This window comes from Paroedura picta, chromosome 3, assembly GCF_049243985.1.
Source record: "Paroedura picta isolate Pp20150507F chromosome 3, Ppicta_v3.0, whole genome shotgun sequence".
Classification (NCBI taxonomy): domain Eukaryota; kingdom Metazoa; phylum Chordata; class Lepidosauria; order Squamata; family Gekkonidae; genus Paroedura; species Paroedura picta.
This window is the reverse complement of record NC_135371.1, coordinates 44,344,291-44,367,339: the sequence shown is the minus strand read 5'-3', so window position 1 is coordinate 44,367,339 and position 23,049 is coordinate 44,344,291. Positions and strand designations below refer to the sequence as shown.

Sequence of the window (23,049 nt, the reverse complement as noted above, 5' to 3'; positions counted from 1 at the left end):
AAAGTCATGGCTATCAGTGTAATGAGTTCTGCAGATGGTTTTGGTTGCCATTCTGCCTTCTTGCTTGCAGCTAAAAATGCCTGCTTCTTCAGCAGCTGCTCCCATATGGAAGGGGAGACACATGTGGAGCATGACGGTTCTTTTATAGAAATGAGCAAAAATCTGGGAAACAAACAGTAAAACAAGCTGATCAGAAGTTTCCCACCAGGTCTTTCTATCATTCAAGAACAACAGGGTGTATGTGTGTGTGTGTGTGTGGGGGGGGGTGAACAGTTCCTGAGGTTTTGGCAGACGTATATTACACTCAAGCCTCACACGTCTGGCAGTGGCAGAAAAGAATGCTATAAATCCCTCCCTGCAGGGAATACCACTTTCCAGCTCTTGTGACTGTAAAAGTGATTGTGAGATGAAGGAAATGTAGGTTGCAGCCCTAATCTCACTGATACCCTGGATAATTTCTAATGATTCCTGTAGGATTTACTAACAAAAATGTTTTTCGAATTTGGCTTTAGACTATTATCATAAACCACTCTCTTGAATATACCTTTTGTTGAAATCAGTAACAACAACTCTAAGCCATCGTGTTGAGGGGGAAGGTGTGGAATATTACTGAATGGTTTGTTCCTAAGCTCCTCATGTTTAGTAAGGAGTCTCTTTCCTATTTTACAGTGCTTTTCTGCAAGTCTTGACTTTAAGTAGAAAGTAGGAGGAATGACTTGAATTTCTTGTTTTGAAACCCTGTATTAAAAAATCTTTCATCCAAAGTAGTTGGAAGATGTTATTTCTTTCTGCTTTCTGGACGTGCTGGATCCAGCTGGAGAGGCAACCAAATGGAGCACCACTATTTTAAAAAGTAGGTATTTTCTACTTATGAATAAAAATTGTAAGAAGCTCATATGAAGGTCTTCCTAATAATTGTAGAAATTAAATTTTTCATCCTATCCTTTCAATAGACAGATCTTCAGGGACTTAAATGTTATTTGTACATATAGTTTTTTTTTTTTTAAAGGAGCACAAACAACTCTTCTGACAGAGGTAAGAGTTGTCACAGGGTCACCTCTCAATATTAAAAAAAATTCTGCATGCATGTGAGGGTTTATAAATAAGTGTGCCCAAAAGTCAGATGTATGGTGAGTTGTTTCCATATTAAAGGTAAATTCATGTGTAGGCTCCCAAGCCCCAGCCATCATGCACTGTTACTCAACTTAGATTGTGTTGGGAAATTTAGCTAATGAGAAGGGTAACAGTGAGATTTCCACCAGTGTATATAAAGGTATTCCCTTAGAAACTCACAATGAACCAAACACAAAAACGAAATATCACACACAAGATCAGAAAAACAGAGCCGAGAGGGTGCAATAGGGGGATATAAGAGGGAAAGTATAAAGTCTAGCTATCACAACAACATGGAGAAGAACAATGTGGGAGAAACAACCAGTGTCTCTGGAAGAGATGAAGCCTGCAAGTGTGCAGGGATGCGTAGATTGGTATCAGGAAACACACAGGGTGTTGCTCAAATAGCAAGATTTGTATATTGAGATTAAGGTATGCTGTAGCCCCTAAAACAATGCACATAAAGTGATTATGTGTATATAATAAAGAAACTAGAAAACAGGTCTTGTCTGGTTTGAGACAAAATCTTGGATGGAACTCCAAGGATTTCCCAGAAAAATACCTATGATAGCTCTAAGTCAGGTTTTCACAACCATGATTTCCTGGTTTCTCGATGGCCCTGGAAGGGCTTCCCGAATGGGTGGGAGTTAATTAATGTTTATATATTTTTAAAATTTGGTAAACCTTTTTTGGGTGAGACATGCAACCAAATGGGCAATAATGAGCCTGGAGGGGGTGGGGCCTCAAGTGGGCATGGACACAGCTATGCTTCCCAACCATATTCTGTACTGTCATGCCACTTCTGGGGTTTCTCAAAGCCTGAAGAATGTTTCAGAGGTTTCTCAATGGTAAAAAAGTTGAGAGAGGCTGCTATATGTGGCTCCTTAATGAATTTCCCAGGAAAGGGAATTAATGATTGCATTGCCTCAATGTGTCTAAAAGCATAAATAGTTTCTTGACAACCCTGAGATTGTGGGCTCAGGTTGCTGACTAATTATGGCTGTTAGTCTTCCCTAATTGAATTCTGCCAGGTAAAGGGAAGGAAGAAGCTTTTAGCACTGATGATATTAGTAACACCATTAGGAGCCCTTTTGTTTTGCAAATGTGCACAGCTACTTTGAAGAGGAAGAAAGAGTCAGCAGTCAACAGCTCCCTACAGGTTCACAGTGACCTCACCCAAAGGGTGGCATATATAATTTTATTTCTGCTTAAGAGCAGTCAGTGTTAGTTGGTCAGTTTGGAGGCAATGATATCCATTATTTTCATTTTAGCCAGGCAATGCGATTGCAGAGCAAAGTGAGGATGAAGAAGGGTGTTTGCAAGCAAACTTGCCCTCAACTTGAGGAGGGATCAAGCAACTAACAGCACCATGGCTCACTCATAGACCATTTATGTACTGGGAGCTTCACTGCCCCAGCACCTGTGCAGAAGCACAAATTGAGGGCGGATGACATGCACTGGGCCAAATGCTCCCTGTGTGAGTGCAAGAAGAGGTGGGGCAAACTGCCACGACTAAAACTCCAGCCTGCAGCCCGGCATGAAACCTCCAGTGCATAAATGGACATAAGGAGGCACAGAAGTCATAAGGAGGTGTAGCTGTCAGATGGGATTTAATTGACCCTGGAATGCATGCATAGAGCCTGTGTTGGATGGAATTGAACTGCCTCTATTCTCCCTGACCCTGCTTTGCTTCTCTGTGTTTAGGAGATTATTGTGGTTAAGACTTGCACGTTATCCATTAAGCTTATGTAACAACTGCATTGTTTCTTGGACAAGTCTGACCTGGGATATGTGCTTTGGTGACTTCTAGAGGGCAGTGTTGTAATGCACAATAAGTGACACTGCTTTTGAAGGGTTCTTGGAAAATACAACTGGTAAAGAATAAGTTGTTTAGTTATGCTGTATTACACATATTTTGTTGCAGTTCTACGGTTTCATTGGCTTTCTGTCCTTTTCCAGGTCCAGTTCAAAGTGCAGATTTTGAGCTTTAATCTTGTACTGGGATTCCTCAGATCCATCTTTCCCCCCATTAACCTGTCAATATACCTGAAGAGGCAATCTGCTCCTTTTCCCTTGGTTTGATGGGTAGTTAATTGCCACCAGAGAAGAAAGAAAGTTTGGCTGCAGTTGATCCATCAGACTTCGATGGTGTGAAGATTTCTTTAATAGATAGATAAACAGGTCAATGATGTGGCTAGGCATGTGTTCTTTCAGTTACATCTTGCTCAAAAGCAAAGCCATGCAGGGCCACTGTAATATGCTATACATTGGACTGCCTTTGCAGGGGTCTTGGAAACTTCAGTGGGTATGAAATACAGCAACAAGACTACTTTCTGGAGTCAGCCACTCAAAATATTTAACAGTAGAACTATATCAATGGCACTGGCTACTATTTGCTTTGAGATCCACTTCAAACCCTTGTATTAAGTGCTCTCTACGAACAGAGATGGGCCCACCAAGGCTACAGAGCCCGTGTGTTATAGCTGTATATCTGCAATAGCAAAAGTATCTGATCTTAACAGAAAATAATAATAATTTAGCAGCATTACTTTTATCACATTATGATGTCCTCACAGGAATTACAAGGTCTCTTGTGATCTATATTAAGAAAACAAGGTTAGTTGGCAAAAAATTAAAAATAATGATATAGATCAAAAAAGAAGGAAAAACTTAACCCAAACCAAAGTCCAGGAACCCAAAAGTTTAATAACAAGATAAACATCTAAGGCCTATTGGGGTTGTGTTATAAAGTTTCTAAAACATAATATAATTATGAAAATACCAGTATTTATTAATAATACATTTTAAATTAAAAATACCCAAAGGCGTTTTTAATTTAGCCTCATATAAAATCCAGTCCTGTGCAGATACTAGTGTTGACCAAATATATTTTGGTGTTGCCACCTTTATCGGTGGTCTGGCATACATGTAAAAGCAGCATACAATTAATATACAGTAAGCCTTGTAATATATTGGCTCCTTTACATAGACAAAACCTTAAGAAATTTAGGTAATGGACTGTGGGTTGTTAGTTACATAAGTGGATAATTGGGTCAAATAAAATAATTGGATGCTTCTATAGTCTTATATAATTGGAGGCTTCTATAGGAGGAAAGTGCAAAAGCTGGCTTGAAACTCAACATCAAGAAAACTAAGGTCATGGCATACGGCCCTCTCAATTCCTGGCAAATAGATGGGGAAGAAATGGAGGTAGTGACAGATTTTGTTTTCCTGGGCTCCAAGGTCAGTGCAGATGGGGAATGCAACAAAGAAATTAAAAGATGCTTGCACCTGGGGAGGAAAGCTATGGCAAATCTAGACAGCATCCTAAGAAGCAGAGACATCACTCTGCCAACAAAAGTGTGTCTAGTCAAGGCTATGGTCTTCCCAGTTGCAATGTATGGCTGTGAAACCTGGTCCATAAGGAAGGCCCAGTGTCAAAGAATTGAGGCTTTTAAACTCTGGTGCTGGAGAAGACTCTTGCAAGTTCTTTGGACTGCAAGGCGAACAAACCGGTCAGTCCTACAGGAGATCAGCCCTGACTGCTCTTTAGAAGGCCAGATCCTGAAGATGAAACTCAAATACTTTGGCCACCTCATGAGAAGGAAGGACTCCCTGGAGAAGAGCCTAATGCTGGAAGCGATTGAGGGCAAAAGAAGAAGGGGCTGACAGAGAATGAGGTGGCTGGATGGAGTCACTGAAGCAGTTGGTCCGAGCTTAAATGGACTCTGGGGAATGGTAGAGGACAGGAAGGTCTGGACGATCATTGTCCATGGGGTCGCAATGGGTCAGACACAATTTCTCAACTAACAACAGTAACATAGTCTCAAAAGCAGGCCTTGGTAAAGGCAAGTATTAGCCCTGTCTAAGCTTGCATTTTCAGCATCCACATCAGTGTCCTCCAATCAAGTACAGTGCCAGAGATGTGGAAGGTATGCTGAGAGCCGTACACCAGTGGCTTCCTTCTAAGTAATCAGGTTAACTATTGGCTCTAAAATGAATCTAGCTTCAGTGATTTATGGATTATTTTCAAAATTAGGCTTGTTCTTTAATTCAAGGAACCATTCCTTATTTATTTCCTCAAATGTATGAAACTTATTTCATAAAATATTCATGGAGTTGTACACCATAACTGCAATCAAACAGTCAATCAAGTCAATACAATACAAGGATTATATATTCAACTAATTAATCTTCTACTGATAATGTTATGACAAGATTTTCCCCCCTGGACACACAGAACATTTGGAGCTCATTAGATGGCAGCCCTGTTCAAAGCATACGGTCTCACACAGGAAAGTCTACAGTGCAAGTTGCACTGAAATTAATTACAGTCAATACACTGTACTGTAGTACCAGTCCCATTACTGCAATTCATCTGTGCAAGAGAACTTCCTGGTAATTATGCTCAAAAGCTACAAAGCAGCACCTCTTCTTTCCTTTTTTTCCTCAATGTGCCAGAACAGAGTTGCTGGTCTTCATCATTTGCTTTCAAATGCATTACTTGCTCTCAAAGGATTGTCTGAGGACTCATGAGTCATGAACATCACTGGAACAACAAGGAGGGCACATATTTCACCTGTGTTCTGACAGCTGCATTAGTTACCCGTTGAATTCTGAATCAGGTTTAAGGTACTGGTTTTTACCCATAAGGCCATTCACAGTCTGGGGCTTGCATATATGAGAGACTGCCTTTTTATCTATATTCCCCACACTCTGCTTTGCAAACACCAATCAGTTGGTGGTTCCTGGCCCCAAAGAAGTACGTCTGTCCTCAACCAGGTCCTGACCCCCACCAGATTGAATGAGCTCCCGGAATCCATCCAGACCCTGTTGAAACTGGCACACTTCTGCAAGGCCTGCAAAGTGGAGTTCTTCCACCAGGCTTTTGGTTGGGACCAGTGAAACTATAACTCTGACTGGACCCTTAATTTTTTTAACATCAATGCTGTACACCAGTGGTCTCCAGCCTTTTTATCACCGGGGACTAGTCAACACTTGACAATTTTACTGAGGCCCGGGGGGGGTAGTCTTTTGTTGAGGGATGTCGCCACCATCTGAGCCCCTGCTTCACTTGCTTTCTTGCTGGTGCCCCTGACTTCCCACCGCCCACTGGGGGGCGCTGCCAGCAGCAGCTGTGCAGTGCCACGCCAAGAGGGAGCCCCAGCTATGTCTGCTGCTGGAGAGCACCAAAGGTGAGCCAGCGGCAGAGTGGCAGGGCAGCCCCCGAGGCAGCAGCCAGGGAGGAGGATGAGGAGGAGCTGCAGCCTGGTACTGAATGATCTACAGACTGGTACCAGTCTCTGGACCGGGGGTTGGGGACCACTGCTGTACACTGCCCTGAGCTGGTCTGCTAGGAGGGCGGTGCAGAAATTAAATACTTCCACTACTTATAATAGTGCAATTGTTAAAGCAAAGCAAGTCTCACCCCATTCATTGTCTGTTTTCATGGGAGACAGGCAGTGCAATCCTTTCTGTGAAGGGCTTTGAATAATGTGAAGTTGTTTGGAGATAAACTCCTCTGAATTATTAGAAGGGAATTCGGGATGAGGTTACATCAATTCAGCTCTATAAATAAATGGAAACATTAAACTGTCCCCCAAAAGTCAGCTTGGTGCAGTTGTTAGGAGTATGGACTTCTAATCTGGGGAGCTGGGTTTGATTCCCTATTCCCCTGCATGGAGCCAGCTGGGTGACCTTGGGCACATGGCATATAGGAACCAACTTTTCTTCTTTTCATGTTTTGTTTTCACAGAAGCCTTGCAACTTTCATCATAGATGTCCCACTTTCCTATCAAAATTTTCTGTCTCATCCTCAATGTTTTCTTTATCAAATAATGTTATTCATTTGTTGTTAACAAGCCTTTCAAAGTAAACATCATTATATTTTAATGAAAAGGGTAATATTATATATAGTATTATATATATGTGTGTGTGTGTGTGTGTGTATTATGTGTGTTTAAACAACGACTATAGCTGATTCAAAGCTATCCTCCAAATGGGTTAAATCTACATTTTAATTTATAGCAGCTGTGGCTTTGAGCTAACGTGAGGTGCAGAGCCCTTGGCTGAATTACTCCGTAGTGTCTGAGAGCCAATTTAAATTGTACTGGCAATCAGTTGCCAAAACCCTACTGTGAAGTTCAGCAGATGGCTTTGAGTCTGAGCGCACAGAAGACATGCTCTGCATACATAAGGTCTCAGGTTCAATTCCCAACAAGTCCAATTGAAGAACTAGCAGCACTGAGGAATATTTCTTCCTAAGCCCTTTGGGAACTCCTGTCAGTCAAAGCAGAACAAGATAAACTGAAGGTCTAACTCAGTATATGGCTCCCATGTTTGTTCAACTGATTTAGTTTGTTGTAATACAGCTCCATGCTGTAGTTGTTTTCTTTAGCTGAAACTTTTGTGTGAATTAGCCCTATCAATCTTCAGTGAGTAATTTAGAATACTGCAGTATGTTGTCAAAGGAGCTGGTATGACAGCTTGATGTTGCCTGCTGGCCTCTTGTTTTTGTCCCAAGTTTAAAAAAAAAATTGTTAAACTGCCTTATGGAAGAAAATAAGGACTGCAAATCTACACAGTGCTACAGGAGAGGGAAAGTGATATGGAAAAATTAAAGTGTTATACAGCTTATTTCACTGTTGCATTTGTGATAAGGTGACCAGATTGGTAAAGCAGGACATCATTGACCGAGGGGGTTCTTGATTAAAAATTTGGTCTATATGGAGCAACAAAAAGTTGCATAGAATGCAAAGAATGGAAAAATAGTATTGTAACATATATATTTTAATTTCAATATAAGTACAATTTGCAAGGTACCCCCAGATGTCCCTCCAAAAGTGGGACAAAATGTGTTCAGTACCTTAATTTGTGATGGACTGACATAAATGGAAATTATCAACAAATCCAGTACAAAATAATTGTGTTCATTTTCTTCATAGTGGAACCTTTATGCTTTTGGGAAGGAGTTTAGATTGAGTAAAGAGTCCGGAGAACAGATTTAAACTCCCATTTCTGCATGGTGTCCCTGATCTAAATCTCTTCCCTCAATCTGCTTTTTCATAAAACTGAAAGGCAGTAAAACATCCAGTCATAGATATCCTCTATTCAATTGTGTAATTCAATCATCAGGCCCCACAACCGGCAGAAGAGAAAATAAAACTGTTTCAGGGCTCAGAATCATAACTTCACTATCTCTCTGACATTTTATCTATTTGCAAGAGACATTTCTGGATGGAGTCTCATTGAATCACGTAAGCCACCACCTGCAATTTGAAATGGTTTACGCCAGAATCAAATTATTATAAGAAGGGAATGTGTGAGAGTTGCAGGAGGGGGGAAATCCCATCCTTTTTATCCCTCCCGCTCCTTTACTGGGCCACCCACCTGCCAACCAGCCTAGCTACCTGCCTTGCATGGGGGGAGGGGCAGATCCAGCTCTCCATCCTCCCCCTCCCACCCCCAGTGTTGATGCCTGTATCTGCTCCAGCTTTTCTCTCTGCTTACCTGCCTGGCACATATAGTGGCAGAAGCTGTCCCTCCCTCCTCCTGCTTGCCTGTGGCTCCCACTCTTACTCCTCCACCCACTCTGCAGCAACCCAAAGGAAAACTTCTTCTCTTTGGGTGGTCCCCAAAATCTGTAGAATGGTACCCCTATCTGTACCTGACCAGATTCTTTGGGGTTTTCTCTCTGCATTGATGTTGCTTGCCTTTTGAGAGAACTAGCATTCAATCTTGATCACAGTCTCTCAACATAGTGTGTCTTAGCTGAGACTATACACTGCATTACTCTTGGCCACGTGTTCCATTTTTCCTCTTCATTTTCTTATATCTGATATATTTCATACCAAATGCAACTATTGGACACAACTTGTGTAAGCAGTTCAGTGGAAAGGATAAATAACTACATAAAGGCAGAGACGGTGAAGAACAAGAAGAGACAGCATGTGTTGTAATTTGAAATATGAATCCTAGGAATTTGTAAATAAGGCTGACAAAGACACCACAAAAACTAAGCAAAGCATGTAAAAATGTTTTTGACATCACAGTCATTAAGATTCTGAAGAGTAGATAGATGACCAAATTGTGCAGGGATATAAACAGAGGCAGTAAGGAGAAGACAGTAATCTGTAATCCATAATTTATTCAGACAGTGGAAACTGGCATTTTGTCAAAGATGTACTCTTTAAAAACTTGTTTATTTTTGCCTCTTTTGATCCTAGTGATATTATTGGACTGTGGAATAAAAAGTAAAACATTCAAAGAGAAAAGGTGTCCTCTTGGCATACATTGTGGTATAGTTCATTCTTATATTAGGTACAATGAAGCAGGCTGGATCCTGAAAAAACATGTGTGGTGTTTAAATTGCTTCTAATCACCCTAAACACTGCCATTCACAAGATGCATTATCAGGTCCCCATACTAGTACAAGGAGACAATTTGTCCTTTGCTCTAGTGCTCAAACCTGCCCAAGACTTGTACCATGCTGAGATTTCTCCCTGTAAAATAACAAGTGAATAGGCCTATAGTCAAACATAGTCCTTACGCTGACACTTTGGTGCCTGACTGCCAAGTGTGAGGGCCCTGCCACCACATAGATTAGGAGAAATTCAATTTACAGCATTTTGTAATCTTGCCAAGCATAGCGATTTGTTTGCTGTTACTCATTCAGAGGTCATTTTGTGAAGGGTGAAAATGGAATGCAAACTTTATGGCACCTAAGCTAGGGAAATGTGTTCAGTACTTTCTGAAAACTCATCTAAACTGTATGGGAAATGACGGTAGTTTTCCTGGTAGTCCATTTTACCTGCCTTGAAAAATGAACAATGCAGTCCTCGAGGGAAGGGGCAAAAATGCTCAGGGAGCTGTCCAGTTGCCATACCAGCATACCCCAGACATATGGTGGCATATCTTATAGATGCAGTGGCATAATGCTCTGCTGCTGTGGCCAGCCTCCAGCACAGCAACATCTTGGACCGCTAGAAAAACAACCCTCTGTGCCAATGACTCAAAGGACAGGCTTAGTGTCAAGGCATGGTTTAATTGGCTCCCTAAACCACCCCAGCGTTGGGAATGCCTGCCCATAACTGACGTAAAGTTATGCCACCAAAAACTGCATGCATAGCTCATAAGTGCCCATGCAACGGAAAGGCAAATGATGCCACCACCCCGCAGGTATAATCCCAACTCAAAAGCTCTGGCATAGTGCAAGATGGTGACTACAGCCACAGCTAATCAGCTGGCTGCATGTGGAAGAGCGGGAAATCAAACCCAGCTCACCAGTTTAGAAGCCTCCACTCTTAACCACTACACATGCTGGCTCAAGAGAAGACACTGAGCACCGCAGAGTGAGTACTTGGCACTTTACTCCAGGGGTGGGAGGGAGAAAAACTCCTTGCTGTGTGACTAACATATCTCATTTCAGAACCCTTACAAGTCCCTCTTCTCTTCAGATCCACATGTATTAACAGGTAAGCAGAGGTGAGGAATTCAGCAGGCCCAGGCCTGGGGTCTGCTCTCACCTTCCCATCTCAGGCACTGTGGGCACTGCCTCAGCAATGCAGGTTCCTGCAGCCAAGGCTGGTAGTACATTGTCTGGAAGCAAACTGAGGCAGCGCATCCAGCAGTATGCCCCATGTTATGCTATGGCCCATACCCACAGGAAACTGTACTTAGGAATGCTGGCTGTGATGACAGGGGTTTTGGCATCAGGTTGTTTGCATGGTGCCTTGCCAGGATCCACACACACATACACACATCCCCCGCCGGATGGAGGATGGGGTAAGACTGGAGTTTGGAAGGTGCTTGGCATATGTGGAGGCAGTGATTCAACAGGGAAGAAAACTAGGAGGATGGCATTCTTGATGCACTATGGGTTGGCCTCAGTGATCAGTATGGATCCTATTGCTGTTCCATGGAACTGGTTCCAGCCCAGTTCCTGCAGCATCCTGATTGAGACCATGATCCGCCCAGCAAGTCCAGCATGCTTATAGGCATGCTGTGATAGAGTGGGCTTCCCCCATCTCTCCAAGGCTTCCAGCAACAGCATGCAAAAGCAAGGGAGTTATACTGGATACTTAGTTACTATTTCCCTGCTATTGTTCAATAAAGTCTGGAGTGATCTGTCCATGCCTGTTTCTTGTTGAGGAGCTAGAAGTTGCTTTGTGCCTCTTCTAGCCCCTATCCCTTCACTGCACGCCATTCTCTGTCTCCTGTGGTTTCCCCATAATACCTCCCAGAAGGCTCTCCCTTTCATGTGAGCACCTTCTGCCTGTGGGCTATGGAGTGACACTCTGGCCACATGCCTTTGTTGGGGTTGTGCTGTTGCTGGGTCTTTTCTCTCTTTCCTCTGGGGCTCCACAGAGGGCACTAGCTGCAGGAAGCTATTGATTGCACCCGTGTGTGCCACTCAGAAGAATATCATCAGGTGCCACTGCCTAACTCGCAGTGTTGCCAGTGTTGATTTGGACTCCATAGTGCTTGTTGAGCAATCTGCATCTTGTGGAGGGGCATGTGTGCTCCCCCCCACCCAGAGAAGTCCATAAGGATTTTACTAGTGCCATCACTATGAGCTACCACTTTTATCACCCTCAGGATTCAGCTGCTCCAAACACACCTGCAAGAATGCATTCCCATTTCCTCATATTGGTGTTGTGTTGTGTAGTCAACAACACTTTAATTTCTCTCATGTCTCTTCATGACAATACCCTAAAGTTGAGAATGTTGAAAGGTTGAGGAAAAGCTGCAGTTGTGCATCTCTATGCATGTTGACTTTCAAGGAAGTCCCTCTGAGTTCAACAGGATTTATACCCAAATAATTATGCATAAGATTGCAGCCTTAATTCATTCAGGTAGAATTTAGTTCTCCAATTAGTGGAACAAACCCACCCCCAGGGAAAGTGAGGTGAAGACTTTTGGCATGCCACTATAGTTTTTCTAATTACTCCAACACAGTCCACTGGTTATAAAGAAACATAGATGCCACCCACCCCCAGTAGGTAGAAATGTCATTTTCTCATGTTGCTGATAATTTAAGACTTTTTTTTTTGCAACCAGAAATCAATATACAGTACTGTTCTTTTAGCATCATCTACCCTTTTTGTCAAAAAGTAAATGATGCTTTAGTGAAACTCATCCATTAATAAAATAATGAGCTCTCTAAAAGGAAAGAAAGCAAATGAGATTATGAGATTAAGAAAACTGAGTTAATCCATTGAATAATTACATAATTGCAGCTATTGATATTTTAAAACAAATCTGATCCAGTGATTACTGATCACAAAGATCTTAAATTAGTGGGCATGCGTAATTAATCAGGTCTTCAATCAGAAGCATCTTCATTCAACACTGAACAAATTAAGGTGTTTGCAAGTGGTGCTATCTTTTGTTCAGTATGTCTGTTGTCAACCTTAGTAAAATAAATATGGGGATTCTTTGTATAGGTGTTTCCTTTCTTTGTATCAGGTAAGCAAATCAGAAGCCAGTGGATTAGGGCTGAGGGCTTAGCTCATCTCTTCTCAAGTTTTTTACCACTGAGAAATCCCTGAAACATTCTTCACACTTAGAGAAATCCCAGAAGTGGTGTGATCATGCAGAATATGGTTGGGAAGCATAGCCATGTACATGCCCACCTGGTGTCCCTCCTCTTTCCACCCCCTCCAGACCATCACTGGCCATTTTGGGAGGTGTGGGGGAGTTGACATATCCATATAAGGTCATATCACCTGATAAATGTTTAACAAATGTAAAAAAATATATTTAAAATTATTTAAATCCCCCCCATCCAGGAAACCCTTCCAGGGCAGTCAAGAAACTCTAGAGTTTCACAAGACCCTGGTTGAGAAAGCCTGATCTAACCAGAACCAAACAGTAGCTAAAGGTCTTGGTTACAACCCTGAACTCTAGATCAGGGGTCTGAAACCTCAGCATGGAATCAAATATGGCTCTTCAAAAAAAAAAAAGATATTTAGTATATTGGATGGGTAGGTGGGCTGCTAGAATAACTATATGAATTATGTAAAGCAGGGGTAGTCAACCTGTGGTCCTCCAGATGTCCATGGACTACAACTCCCAGCAAACGCTGGCAGGGGCACATGGGAATTGTAGTCCATGGACATCTGGAGGACAACAGGTTGACTACCCCTGATGTAAAGGGAATGGCAGACAAAAACTTGTGGTATGACAAGGCTTCTTAATGGTACTTTACAGAAGGGGAAATGATAGATGTGAATACTAAAGTAATCCAAGTGCAAACCATGCACAGATTCATGCCAGCACACTAAAACAGTTTCTTAGAGTGTAAATATATTGCTTATTCAAAACAAAAAGGATTTTAAAAGATGGCCATGGATCAAGAAGTAAAAGGAAGATAGTTTTTTAAATGAATAAAACCCAGACATTTCAGTTTATTAATGTATATCCCACCTTGTTTATCATATATACCCCATGGTGTGTATCACTTCCTAATAAAGGACTAGCGACATTCATTATTTGGGCTGCAAAAATATATATGTTTATAATTGGTTATTAGTTATGTTAAGCTATATATTTTCAATTTACAAATAGCTTTCTGATTCTGGCTCCTTGCTGATCTCTTACTTTGAATTTTGTTGTAGCTTTTTAATTATAGCAGGTTGTTGAACCCTGTACTAGATGATTAAGTCTATTGCAGACTGAGATTTAGGCAGCATCTGAACATTTGGGCTTGTAGCTCTGGCTTCATTTTCGTTGTAAGAAATCCTTCAGAGATTTAAATCACAGGAAGTTTCAAAGCAGTAATATTTTGGTGGCACTGTTGATAGTTTTCATTAATTCTCCTGTTATCAGGCATATGAAGAATGCATTTTAAAGTAATAATTATGATAAAGCAACATCTGCAAAGTTAATCATAGGTGACAACAGTGTTGACAAAACACTTAGCAACTATTTATGGCTATAGTCATAGCCTAGAGCTAACAGGAAGATCTCCTGGTGGAGAGGGAGGGAAGCAAAAGGAAGAGGGGAAGAATAATATGTGATCTGTATTTAGAAGTATCCCCCCCCCTTCCTGATCCAGCCATCCTTCCCCTGTAGGGTTGTTATTGGATTTACTACACTTTTTGTTGTTTTGTGTTTCCATTTGGGGAGAAAGGTGGAATATATATGAATGAAATGAAATGTCTGGGTTTTGTTAATTTCAAAAACAATCTTCCCTTTATTTCTTGATCCATGGCCACCTTTTTCAATCCTTTTTTGGTTTTGAACAGTGCTTAATAACTTGTGTCTGACCTATTTGTTTGTTCATTTTTGGGGAAATATAGAGGATGTCACTTCACAAAGCCTAAGAGAAATCCACAGGAAAGAGGGATTACATGTTAGAAGATCCAATTTTCTAAGAGTTGTCAGATAACATTTCAATATTTAAAACATAAACAACTTTTAGATTGTGGCCAAACATCACCCAGCAAGAAGCCCTACCCAGAGTTGGGTTTTAAATTTGGGTCTCCCAAGTCCTAGTCTGACAATCTAACCTTTATACAAAATGGTTGGTCCTTGTTTTACTGTATTCACAACTCAAATAGCTTTATATAGGAATGTGTCATTAGTTGCATAAATAGCATATATGGTGAAATTATTGATACTACATTAATTATATTATCTCGAAAGGTTGTGGTTCAGAGTTAACACTCACTAGACCAGGCTTTCTCAACCAGGGTTTTGTGAAACTCTGGGGTTTCTTGATGGTCCTGGAAGGGTTTCCTGGATGGGTGGGAGTTAATTACTTTTTAATATATTTTTAAAACTTGTTAAACATTTATTACGCGATATTACCATATATGTTGACCCCCCCCAAAATGGCCAATGATGGGCCTGGAGTGGGGGGAATGGAGGGGAGAGCCCCGGTGGGCATGTACACAGCTATGCTTCCCAACCATATTCTGCACAATTGCCCTACTTCCAGGGTTCCTTGAAACCTGAAGAATGTTTCAGGGGCTTCTCAATGGTAATAATGTTGAGAAAGGCTTCACTAGACACACTGCAAAAATACTGAACAGTGCAACCTCTTGAAGAACTCACTGCTATTCCTTTTAAAATCAGCTTTCTCTTCAATATAGAATTATCTAAACATTGTCTATACTCCTAGTTTTTAACATGAATTATCAGTACATATATCTGTTTCTATGAGTAATTCAAAGAAACATATTACTTTAAGAAATGATCACTTTATTTAATTTTACTAAATAATTGCAAGTGTTGAAAACAATTTATTTTAGTATATCTTTGCAAATGTTGAAAACAATTCCTGTACATGTCATATTTTCCATAATGACAGGAGAGGATTTGCATGAGAGCAAGTTTCATGTTTTTTACATTTCCCCCTCCTTTTAAATATGGTCACAATCCAGACAACTGTGCAAACAATGTGGCACATGTGGTTTTTTGCTCATTCCCCCCCCCCAACAGCCCCCTTCCCTTTTGATGCTACTGTTGCCTTTAAAAGAAAAAGAAAACCACCTGCAGGCAGACAAGCCCTTAGGACCACCTAGAGGAATACTGATTTCACAGACTCTGCAAGTTTCTATAACAACAATCCCCCCCAACAAACAAATCAATGTATAGCATCTTATCTAAGAAGCTCTACAGATGTACATAAAATCTTTATAATTTAATAAAGCAGCAAAGCAAGTGCATCACCACCTTTGGTCAGTTAACTAAAAAAATACCTTTGTTGCTGCTTTTCCTTTTTTTTTTTTGTAAAAATAACTGTCAATCAAACCATTAGAGGAAATGTTATTGTCAAATTAAATATTAATAGAAACCATGCAATGGTTGTATTCACAGTTTATTTTCCACACTCAAATTGTTACAATCTTTGAAAACTACCTGAAGTGCATCCTAGTAAATTTTAGAAACAACATTATGATTCTTTAATACTACATTCAGTTTGTGAACACTTCACCAAATTCTATAATATATTTGTGATTTCTGTGCACTCATCCTATTTTATCATATTTTGTGGGAACGTATTTTTCACCACTAGAAACTGAGACTCTCTGTGTGATCTCTTCATCTTTGCCCGGCGATTCTGGAACCAGATCTGAAAGTTATAGAAAAGGCACACTTGTAATCTCTCACTCACTTTAATAATATAGTACCACATAAAGGAGAGAGATTTGGAAAATGTAAACTTTATGCACTGCCTTTCTCCCTAATGGGAATCCAAAGTGGCTAATGTTGTTTTCCACACATCCCTTTAATCCTCACAACAATCCTGAGCGGTAAGTTAGGCTGACAGTTACTGGCCAAGGTCACCTAGTGATTTTTCATGGTGCAGTGAGGATTTTAATCTGGATTTCTCAGATCTTAATCCAATACTCTAATAATTGCACCATAACATATATATATAGGTTATATATATAGGTTATGGTTCTCATATATATATATATATATATATATATATATATATATATATATATATATACATACATACATACATACATACATACATACATACATACATACATACATACATACATACATACATACATACATACATACATATATATATATATATATATATATATATATATATATATATGAGAAATTAACTATTTGCGTGCTAAGTTAACATTTCTTTAGCTTTAAGTGATATTGCACAGAAAAGTCCACCTGAAACAAAGTTGTCAAAAACACAATGATGCATAACAAGATGAAATAAGGAAGAGTTTTCTATTAAAGGTCTATAGATTGGGATACACTAATAATGTCTAATGAGCCTCTTGTGGCGCAGAGTGGTAAGGCAGCCGTCTGACAGCTTTGCCCATGAGGCTGGGAGTTCAATCCCAGCAGCCAGCTCAAGGTTGACTCAGCCTTCCATCCTTCCGAGGTCGGTAAAATGAGTACCCAGCTTGCTGGGGGGTAAATGGTAATGACTGGGGAAGGCACTGGCAAACCACCCCGTATTGAGTCTGCCAAGAAAACGCTAGAGGGCATCACAGGGGATACCTTTACCTTTACCTTAATAATGTCTAATATATACTGAAAAATAGCATTTTGTTTCATGGGGAGAAAAACGGTATGTACAGTTTATTTGCATTTACATTCTGCATCAGGATGAATTAGGGCTGTCAACTCCAGATTGGGAATACCTGGAGATTTTGGGGGTGGAGCCTAGGGAGTGAGGGAGAAGTTTGGGAGAGGCAGGTCCTCAGTAGGGTATAATGCCACAGAGTCCACCCTCCAAAGAAGCTATTTTCTCCAGGGGAACTGATCTTTGTAGTATCAAGATAAGTTCTAATTTTGGGAGATCTCTGGCCACAATGCATGTAGGTGAGCAGCAGGGACAGTGGACACAATCCCACTCTCCCATCTGCATTGCTCCTTGTGTAAGTGCAGCAGGTGTGAACCTAGATTAAATAAAAATGATTTTTGCTGAGGCCTAAAGTTGTCGTTCAGATGTGTTATTAAATTACACACTGAAAATGTTCTGAGTTTGCTAAAATGTACTTTCACTACTTTAGACATATAGTGAATCCCCCCCCCCGCATCAATATTCCCATTACATCAGAAGATAAAATTTGAAAACTGTTCAAAGAGTATCTGTGTTGATCTACAGTAGAAGAGCTTGAGTCAAGTCCACTAGCATGGTAAAAACAGACAAGAATTTTGGCGTAGAAGCTTTTGGCAGTGATTTGGAAAAGGTAATATTTTTGATAATATAAAAGCCTGATAAAAGCATGTCTGTATGTATTCTGTGATGAAAATTCCAGATGTTTGTAGGTGTAAACTAAAACAGGAGTCCAGTGCCACCTTAAAGACTAATTAAATTTATTATAGCATGAGCTTTTGAAAAGTTAACTCTGATTTACTATGCTGGAATATATTTGTGTTTTTAGTCTTTTAGGTGCTATTGGACTTGTGCTCCACTGTCTCTATTCCGATCTCTTAAATTTTGGCATCAGAATTGTTGTCTGGTAGACCAAGTCAGAGACAGGGTAGAGCTATTATGTAAATTGTCCCACTTGTAAAATTTATTAATGCCCATCTAGTTTTATTTAATTTGTAAACCTTGTATTTAAAAAATTTCAGCTGGTTTTTAGAACATGAATTTTCTAGTTTTTATTTGTTTGTTTTTCTAAAGTAGAGGCCCTTTTAGTACTTTCCCAAACTGGTAGTATTCCCAATGCCATGTATTTAATTAATTCTCACCCATGATTTCCTTTTTAATTCTGAAGACTGTTATCATGTGTGGTAAAAAGAAATCACTATGACTGTATGGTAGGGTGCTTAGTACAATCCTAAGCAGAGTTAACCATATCAAGGTCAATAGGCTTTGAAAAGTATCACTCTGCTTAGGATGGCCCTTCAAATGATATAAAGTATAATGTTAGGAGGGCTTTATTTAAAGGAGTTGTTAGTTGCAAGTGAATAAATGTTTAAACTTAAAAATAGCTGTTCTTATTAAAATATGTATTCCAGACACTGAATTAAGAAACCCTACATTTCATACAAACATTTGGGTTTGGTGAGTGGCTTATGAAAGGATCTGTTGATTCATTTTCCATTTGTTTATTTTAGTCTCTCCTCAAAAGGTGAGTGTTCTACTTAGCAAGAAGGGCTTGGCAATACACCTGGACAAAGGCAGTGCATTTATCTCACATTAAGATTGTATTAATGCAAATGAATGTGGCATTAGGGAGCAGTGAGGAAGAAACAGAGATCTAGTCTTCCTCTGTCAAACACATCTCTGGATAGTCTAGAGATCATAATGTATGCTATTGATTATTTTGCTGTTATTTGTGCTGAATTGTATAGAAATTATACTTGTGGTCACATAATGTGCATTAACAATTAAAAAAAAATTACCTGGATTCTGTCTTCATCTAAATCTAATTTTTGGGCTAGTTCTTCTCTGACATCAATTCCAGGATAGGAATTCACTCTAAAAACATTTTCCAGTAGTTCAATCTAGGAGAATGAAGAGAAACTCTATTCTGTTATTATACAACAGAAAAAAGTAAAATTTAATTTTCTGAATCAGATTCTAATCCTTAAAAAAACACAAGTAGGTCAAAGGAAGTTATTTTGGACAAACAGCAATGCTAATTGCGTATTAACATTTGCAAATCTTTTTTTTAATTCAGTAAATGTTCAATTACACAGATTTTCATACAACAAGCTCTTCTGGTTTCTTACTAATAAATGCCCTCTTGCTAAACAATGTACTAAGCAAAACATCCATTCTTACATTTATGAATAGGTTAAATGTACTGAATCCCTACCTGGTTTCGAGTGAATGCAGTCCTTGGCCTCCTACCACGGTACCAACTCAATTCCCTTTTGTAAGAAAGCCTTTCATTGACTGCGAAATAGTTTTCACATTTCAGAACTCTTTCTTCTGCATCTGGGTAGTTGCTGGCATGAAACAATGGGATTGCATAGGAAATGGCAGGGATACATGAACAGGGGTTACAGTCCTCTCCTGAAAAGTCACAAATTTCGAATTGTACAAGATTATCTAGTGAAACATTGCATTGCTAAATTTAACTGACAATCTGCCATTTTCTGTACAGCTTATTATCTGAATTGTATAGTATAACTATTTTTTATCATTTGAATTTATAAGATACATTTACTGTATAAAGTGTAAAGGAAGAGAAAAAAATATTTAAATTGTTGTCTTACCTAAATCACTCCCTTTATCCACCCATGGCCTGTGAGGCTTTGCAGCTGGAATGACATCTTTTTTCTGTTCCAACCCCAAGATGCTTTCGATGGAAAATGAACATGATGTATTTTTATTTTCCCTGAGACTGGATTTGTTCTGATGATTATGAGAGGGAAAATTAGCAGAACATAGAGATCGTCCCGCCATTCTTGTACTGTCAGTCTCGGTACCAAATGCACCGTGTATTTCAAGTCTGTCTTGTAGGTCCTCCTTATAGCTTTGTTGACAAGGGGTTGGATTCTCCACGTCATTAATTAAAATCTTTTATTAGAAAGTTTTAGCATGTCAATGAAGATTCTCCCACCAAGTGGCACGAGGAGTTAATTGTTTATTTGTTTGCAAGTAATTAGCAACTAATGGTGACTCCAGGGGGGGGCACCAAGAGGGACAAAAAGTGTTATCTCTTCTAACCAGAACATCAGACTTAACTTTCTCAAAAGAACCAGTGCACAAACATCACACTTCTCTTTTATTTGAAATCATTAATGTATAAAATCAGTTTTTTCTTTTAAAAAACAATACTCTAATGGACTCCACTTACCTAAACATAACTGCATGATAGGAAACCAGTCAAGTAATAAGTAATCTCATTTAAGTGAATTTTCTTCCAATGAAATTTAAAATATAATCTCTTAATGCTATTAGGGTAATCCTGATGAAAAAGCTTCTGTTTTTCATATGCATATGTAACGGTGAACATGGTCAATGAAATGACAATGGTGTTTGGCATGAGACACACCACAGTGGGTTGGCAATGTTGTCAGAGCCCTGTGTAATTGTCTTCCAAGAGCCTGGATTAGTTAACAGGAACAGTTGAACCAAGTACTTTAGAAAGGTAGGCATTTGTTTGCTTTTTATTCCAACTTCAATTATTTTGATGCAGCTTTATCAAAAGGTAGCACACAGCTGAAATTCTCAGAGGAGTCTTCCAACTACTTGTACAGAACTTTTTGAGAACAATCCCACTGAAGTAAAGAGCAGATGATCCTTTCATCTGATTGATGCAGGATTGTACCCTGTTTCAGTGATGTCTGAAGAGAGAATATTGATTTGTTTATCATAGGACACTATATATTTGTGGCAGTCTTAACTAGATAGCTTTTAATAACAAACAGATATAATAAAAGTGTTATACATTAATAAGCAAAATAGCAGTGCTGCAAAAAATGCTGTCATTTTTTAATTTTAATTTTATTCTATTTAGTTTCCCCAGTATTTTAAAGGTATCTCTGGGGAACTTAATTCTTCCGGCAAGGAAGACAAAATATGGGTAATTTTACTTTTGAATCCTCTAGTCTTTACCCAGGGTGCCACTATTATTTCATGGACTTGTGATTATCAACAACCCTCATTTCTACAAATGAAATTGGAACCAGGCACTGTAATTTTCCTTTCAGGTCAGAAAGAGTTGTAATACAAGATTTCACTTATTTCTTTTGCTGTCAATTTATAGCTGACTTACAGTGACCCTGTGGTGCTTTCAAGGCAAGAGATGTTCAGAAGCGATTTGCCATTGTCTGTGTTTGCGTCACAACCCTGGACTTCCTTGGTGGTTTCCCATCTAAATTCCAACTAGGGATAAGGTTGCCAGGTCCCCCCTGACCACCAGCTGGAGGGCTTGCCAGATCCAGGTGGGGAAACACCTGCAGATTTGGAAGTGGGGGTACAGGAATAGGGATGTCAAGAGGCACAATGCTATAGAATCCACCATCCAAAGCATCAGTTTTCTACAGGGAACTGAGTCCGGCAATTAATTGTAATTCTGGGGGGTGGAAGGTGGTATCCATAGTAGCTGACCATGCTTAGCTTCTGAGATCTCTGGAAGGAGCTGCAGCTTTGCTGGGGCTCAGAGTGCTTCCAGCAAGTTTGGCCAAGAACTGTTCTTTCCTCAGATTCATCTTCATGGTTAGACAGTGAGTTTTGTGAGTGGAGGGGGACAGGACAAAAGTTGCCTTGTTCAGGTATTAGGGTTGCCAGTAGACCTGGTGAAAAATGGCTTGTCAATTCAATAGAGGCTTAATGTGTAGAAATGGGTAGCTAAGACCAACCTTCTCTCTGTTTTCGAGAAAGTGACTGCCTTGCTGGATCAGGGGAATGCCGTGGACATAGTTTCTCTGGATTTCAGTAAAGCTTTCGATAAGGTTCCACATGATATTCTTGTTGACAAGTTGGTAAATTGCGGTATGGATCCTAATTCTGTCAGGTGGTTGACAGATCATACCCAGAGGCTACTTGTTAATGGTTCAGCATCGTCTTGGAAAAAAGTGACAAGTGAAGTACCCCAGGGATCTGTCCTGGGGCCTGTGTTGTTCAACATATTTATGAATGATTCGGATGAGGGATTAGAGAGGATATGTATTAAATTTGCAGATGACACTAAACTGGGAGGGGTAGCAAACACAACTGAAGACAGAATCAGAATACAGGATGATCTTGATAGACTCAAGAAGTGGGCTAAACTGAATAAAATGAAGTTTAATAGGGACAAATGTAAAGTTCTGCATTTCGGTAGGAAAACCCAAATACATCAATATAGGATGGGGGAGACTTGTCTTGGCAGTAGCATGTGCGAAAAGGATCTAGTAGTAGACCATACATTGAACATGAGTCAGCAGTGTGACTCGGTGGCTAAAAAGGCAAATGGGATTTTGGGCTGTATCAAACAGAGTATCAAGTCCAGATCACGGGAGGTGATGGTACTGCTTTACGCTGCTCTGGTTCAGCCTCACTTGGAATACTGTGTCCAGTTTTGGGCACCCCAGTTGAAGAGGGATGTAGAGGAGGACAACAAAGATGGTGAGAGGAAAGGTTGGAGGAGCTTGGTCTATTTAGTCTGGAGAGGAGATGACTGAGAGGGGATCCGATAACCATCTTTATTTAAAAGGGTGCCATGTGGAGGATTGGGCAGAGTTGTTCTCTCTTGTCCCGGAGGGATGGACCAGAACCAATGGGATTAAATTAATTCAAAATAATGTCCGTCTAAACATCAGGAAGAAATTCCTGACAGAACGGTTTCTCAGTGGAACAGCTTTTTCGGGAGGTGGTGAGTTCTCCATCTTTGGACATTTTTAAACAGAGGCTGGATAGTCATCTGACAAAGAGGCTGATTCTGTGAAGGTTCAAGGGGGTGGCAGGTTACAGTGGATGAGCGATAGGGTTGTTAGTGTCCTGCATAGTGCAGGGGGTTGGACTAGATGACCCATGAGATCCCTTCCAACTCTATTATT

The 23,049-nt window shown here is 40.0% G+C and overlaps 1 protein-coding gene across 1 annotated transcript; it reads right to left on the bottom strand.

The window, feature by feature from the left end:
• Positions 1-15,793: 15,793 nt before the first annotated feature.
• Positions 15,794-19,991, bottom strand: HESX1 (HESX homeobox 1). Its single transcript, XM_077324213.1, has 4 exons — positions 19,780-19,991; positions 19,377-19,576; positions 18,961-19,062; positions 15,794-16,192 (listed from the first exon to the last, which is right to left on the bottom strand). The coding sequence occupies exons 1-4, from the start codon at positions 19,967-19,969 to the stop codon at positions 16,094-16,096; spliced, it is 591 nt and encodes a 196-aa protein (XP_077180328.1). The 5' UTR covers positions 19,970-19,991; the 3' UTR covers positions 15,794-16,093.
• Positions 19,992-23,049: the final 3,058 nt, after the last annotated feature.